We start from the raw sequence: 5,000 nt of genomic DNA, 5'->3' as shown, positions 1-5,000 counted from the left end.
TTGTAGAATGAAAGCCTAACGCCTGTGGAAAACGTTCTTCCAGAGATGCACCATGATGACCTGACCAGTAAAAACATGTTGGGGGGCGGAGCCAAACATGACAATAAAAGGCAAACAAACTGATGATGGAGCCGAGAGAGGCATAAACCTGAGACATACAACTGGAACATGAAGAAGTCAAACGCAGGTCTTTCTCTGATGGGCCTAGTGTGTTCAACATGTTAGAAACACTAGTTCCTTATAAACAAGCAGCATGAGATACTTACACGGTGGAGTTCTCCCTTCAGATGGGCGATAGTCATTTCTCTCTCCTGTGAAAGACAGCAGTGGTGAATGACTGATCTACATTTCCAAATATACATTTTGATACAATATATTGATTCTGTGAAGTGTCTGAATGTGATTGGTTGATTCTGTGAAGTGTCTAAATGTGATTGGTTGATTCTGTGAAGAGTCTGGATGTGATTGGTTGATTCTGTGAAGAGTCTGGATGTGATTGGTCGGTCCAGACCTCCAGCAGCTCCTGCAGCTTGTCACATCTCTCCCTGTGGGAGCTCAGCTCCTCTTTGGTGGTGGCCGCCTCCTCCTTCACCTCCCTCAGCTCCTGCTGCAGCTCCGACGCCGTGGCCTCGCTGCCCTCCGTAGACGCCTGAGGTCAAAGGTTAGAGAGCCGTTACAAGTTGCCTACTTAAAAAGGCATTTATAGGGGAAGTTTACCCCCCCGAATCCATTGATCTGATCTGTCCATAACTAGGGATGCACGATATTATCGGCGCCGATATTGGGAAATTAATGTTATTAAATATTTATCGGTTTTATTAAATTTTAGCCGATATTGAGCCGATAATATGAAGCCGGAAATATTTCCGGTTCCGGTTGTCGCGCTCATGATGCTGCGCCTGCGTACAGCCATGCAGTCAATTAACGGTAAGCTAAGGTAAATAGATAGCCAATGTTAGCTAGTGCTAATGTTCACCATCTCTGTAGCCTGCTCTAAAATACGCAATGAAACAGTGCAGGCAACCCATGCTGTTCTGTGAATGAGACGAGCTATTGACTGATGGCTTTCTGCTGCCAAATCATATTATTACAGCAAACATGTCGGTAGTTTGGCATCTGTTCTCTGAACAACAAGGAGAGGCTCATTCCGACATTGACTTCTGTTTTCGTTTTCGCGATTTCGAAATAAAAGCGTGAGCTAAGCGTTGTTGAAAATGAATGACACATCGCTAGTCAACTAACACAGCTTGTTTTGTGAGCCTGCTAACAATGTAAAGTAGTGTTGTAGTTAACTAGGTAACAATGTAAAGTAGTGTTCTAGTTAACTAGGTTACAATGTAAAGTAGTGTTCTAGTTAACTAGGTAACAATGTAAAGTAGTGTTGTAGTTAACTAGATAACAATGTAAAGTAGTGTTCTAGTTAACTAGGTAACAATGTAAAGTAGTGTTCTAGTTAACTAGGTAACAATGTAAAGTAGTGTTCTAGTTAACTAGGTAACAATGTAAAGTAGTGTTCTAGTTAACTAGCTAACAATGTAAAGTAGTGTTATAGTTAACTAGGTAACAATGTAAAGTAGTGTTATAGTTAACTAGGTAACAATGTAAAGTAGTGTTCTAGGTAACAATGTAAAGTAGTGTTAGTTAACTAGGTAACAATGTAAAGTAGTGTTGTAGTTAACTAGGTAACAATGTAAAGTAGTGTTCTAGTTAACTAGGTAACAATGTAAAGTAGTGTTCTAGTTAACTAGGTAACAGTGTAAAGTATTGTTATAGTTAACTAGGTAACAATGTAAAGTAGTGTTCTAGTTAACTAGGTAGCAGTGGGGATTACTCACCCAATCCATGCATTGCAATAGTTTGGCTTGACTAGCGAGTGTGATGTGATTTTCAACAATGTTGAAATGTATTTCCTTTTTTTAAATAAATGAACATTTGAAGAGTCAGAAGTGTTCTCTGTGTTGTGTTAACAATAGTGATGTAAGTTAGATTTGGTGAGATCACTATGGAATATTAAATCATCAATCTTTGCTCACTACATAGCCTTTCTTACCTTCAGGTGTGCATGAACTACAGGTTATCAACTGTGAAATTATATCTGTTCTCATATCGGTTATCATATCGGTTATCGGCCACGAGAAGCGGGTAAACATCGGTTATCGGTATCGGTTGGAAAAAATGCATATCGTGCATCCCTATCCATAACTGTCTCGAACTATGTTTATTTTGCGTGTATATTTTTTACACTCTGACCCTGCTTTACTACGCCAGTGATTCCCAGAGAGAAGCAGGCGCTAGCTCTAAGGAAGGACCTGAATGAATGAATGGACTTTATTGTCATTGCTACAGTACAGGTACCAAACAACGAAATTTAGGAGGGGTGGCTTCCCTGGTGTTAGGAAAGGGAAAAAAAACACAAGAAGGGAAGGAGCTGGTTTACATAAATAAAGGCTATGTACACTATCCACTGTACTATACTGTACAGACAGACGACTAGGGTTGTCATATTGCACAATATTATTATTCCACATTTATTTAAAGTGTCGCAGTTTGCAGGCTTGAAATGTACATGTTTGTGCCTCAGCACTACACCTGATTTTTTCAGTCCTGGCGTGGGAAGGAGAGGGGCGTTGTAGGAATTCATTCAAATGGGCATTTCAAAACTCAAAACATCAAACCCACTGGATCACAGAGTAAAAGTCTGCTTTAAATGTTGTTACTTACTCTTTGAAGGTCTTCCTTAAACTTGGCAATCATGACCTCTTTTGCCTGAAAATTTAAAAGAGATCAATCAATCAATCGAGATCATTCTAACTAACACATTCTATAACAAGCTGAATACAGCCTCTCCCACAGCGCTGGTAGCCATGTTGTTGAGGGTTATGGGAGGGCAGCCATGTTGTTGAGGGTTATGGGAGGGCAGCCATGTTGTTGAGTTACTCACCTTCAGCTCTTCCTGCAGTTGTCTGCTGCTCTCCCTGAAGCTGCTGAGCTGTTCTCTGGTGGACGACGCCTCCTCTCTGACCTGCTGCAGCTCCCAGGTCAGCTGGGACACGGCAGAGGAACCCTGGGGCAGGGTCAGAGGTCAGAGGGCACAGAGACAGCAACTTTAGATATTAGACGGATACAACTGCAAGACGGTCGTCACAAACTGTACTGTACTGTAAACCAGCGGAGGCTGGTGGGAGGTAGAAACCGGAGGACGGACTCATTGTGATGCATGGATGAGGAATGGTATCAAACACGTTGTGTTTTACTTATTTACGGTACAGTATACCATCTCATTGCTAGTCAGTTAAAGCTAGCTAGCTAGCTAGTAAAGCTAGTGTTAAAGCTACCACGTACCTCCGTGGGCGTCCAGGCCGTGCGTGTGAGCCCAGCTGGACTCGCCCCAGCGGGCCTGGGCCTCATCTGGTTCAGCAGGTCCATCAGGACCGCCAGGCGCCGCTCGTACTCCACCACCTCCTCCTCGGAGCTGGACAGCAGCTGTTTCTGCAGCTCCTGGTCCTTCTGCATGCCGCTCAGACCTTCCTCCAGCTCCCTCAGCTTCTCCGTCAGGAGGACCACCTTCCCCCCCGCGGGGGAGGCGGGGCCTCGCTTGGTGCCGCCGCTCGGCCCACGGAGCTCCGATACCCCCTGAACCTGAACCTCCGTCTGTCTGGACTGATCCTGGTCCGTCTGTCTGGACTGATCCTGGTCCGTCTGTCTGGACTGATCCTGGTCCGTCTGTCTGGACTGATCCTGGTCCGTCTGTCTGGACTGATCCTGGTCCGTCTGTCTGGACCTCTGGTCCTTGGACCCCTGAGCTTGCTGCTGCACGGCGCCCAGCTGCGCCTGGCTGACCAGCGCGGCCGCCACCCTCTCCCTCAGCGTGTCCTCCAGGGTCTCCACCCTCCCCCGCAGCTCCCCCGCCTCCCCCCGGGCCGCCTCCACCTGCAGCCGGGAGTGGGCCAGCTCCAGGTCCCTCTCCTCCACCTGCTCCTCCAGCTCCTGGACGCGCCGGTCCAGCTCCTCCACCCTGCAGGCGGCGCTGCGCTCCAGCGCATGCACCTGCGCCTGCATGACCACGAAGCCGGCCGTCTTCTCCCTGAGGGCCTCTTCCAGCTCCTCCTCCGCGGCCTTCCGGGAGCTTCTTTCCTCGTCTGTGAGCTTCTCCGTCTGCGAGCTCCTTTCCTCCAGCTTCTTCCCCGCCGCGTCCAGAGCCGTCGTCGCCTTCGTCTCCTTCAGGTGTCGGTGCGTCTCCAGGAGGGACCCGTGCTCGGCTTTGAGCGTGTCCAGCTCCTTGGCGGCCAGGTCCATCCGCTGCTTCATCTCATCGTACTCCTCCCTGCCGGGCCCTCCTCCCTCTGCCGGGCTCTCCGCCTGGACCTGGGCCTTGGAGTCCTCCCCCTCCTCCTCCTCCTCCTCCTCCTCCTCGGTGGCCTGTTTCTGCTCGATGCTGGCAAGTTCCTGTTGGAGCCTCTCGATCACGGCGTTGAGCTGCTCCAGCTCCTCCTCGTTGTTCCTCTTCAGACGCTCCTGCTCGCTCTGCAGGCATTCCACCCGCGACTCCAGCTCCCTCTGCGCCTCCTCCTTCTCATCCATCTCCTGAGGAGGAGACAGCAAGCTGTGAGGACGCACAGGAACTAGAGCAAGCAGGAGGAGGCGCGAGACTCGGGGACGACTATAAGGCGACTAACATCATGCTTTCTGTTAAACCTCTGAGACTCGTCTGTGCCACTGTGATGTGTAGTTCAGATTGGTTTGTAATGTATGTAGCGATCAATCAACTTAAGTAATGATCGTCACAGCTGGGAGGAGTAGGGGGAGGAGGAGGGGGAGAGGGAGGAGGAAGGGGGGGAGGAGGAGGGGGAGCAGTCGGTGCTTTAGGTTAAACATAGGGTGGTCTTTTGTGAATTTCAGTTCAAACAAATCGGATTTGTTGTGACATTCTAGCTTCTCAGAGGTTCAGTCAGCCAACTCAGATACAGACTCAAACACAAGACACAAAGCGCAGGCCTACT

The 5,000-nt window shown here is 48.5% G+C and overlaps 1 protein-coding gene across 1 annotated transcript in view; it reads right to left on the bottom strand.

Moving 5' to 3' along the window:
* Positions 1–5,000, bottom strand: part of akap9 (A kinase (PRKA) anchor protein 9) — a 123,861-nt gene that overhangs the window by 21,267 nt on the left and 97,594 nt on the right. The window contains exons 31-35 of the mRNA XM_080531994.1: positions 3,343–4,584; positions 2,942–3,064; positions 2,722–2,766; positions 512–649; positions 267–311 (exon numbers count right to left, since the gene is read on the bottom strand). Coding sequence (XP_080388120.1) covers positions 267–311; positions 512–649; positions 2,722–2,766; positions 2,942–3,064; positions 3,343–4,584 — 1,593 coding nt within the window. The remainder of the gene's footprint in view (positions 1–266; positions 312–511; positions 650–2,721; positions 2,767–2,941; positions 3,065–3,342; positions 4,585–5,000) is intronic.

Source organism: Nansenia antarctica, assembly GCF_963989245.1.
Source record: "Nansenia antarctica genome assembly, chromosome: 5".
Taxonomy (NCBI): domain Eukaryota; kingdom Metazoa; phylum Chordata; class Actinopteri; order Argentiniformes; family Microstomatidae; genus Nansenia; species Nansenia antarctica.
Note: the sequence above shows the minus strand (reverse complement) of the source record. Positions and strands in the feature narration are given on the sequence as shown.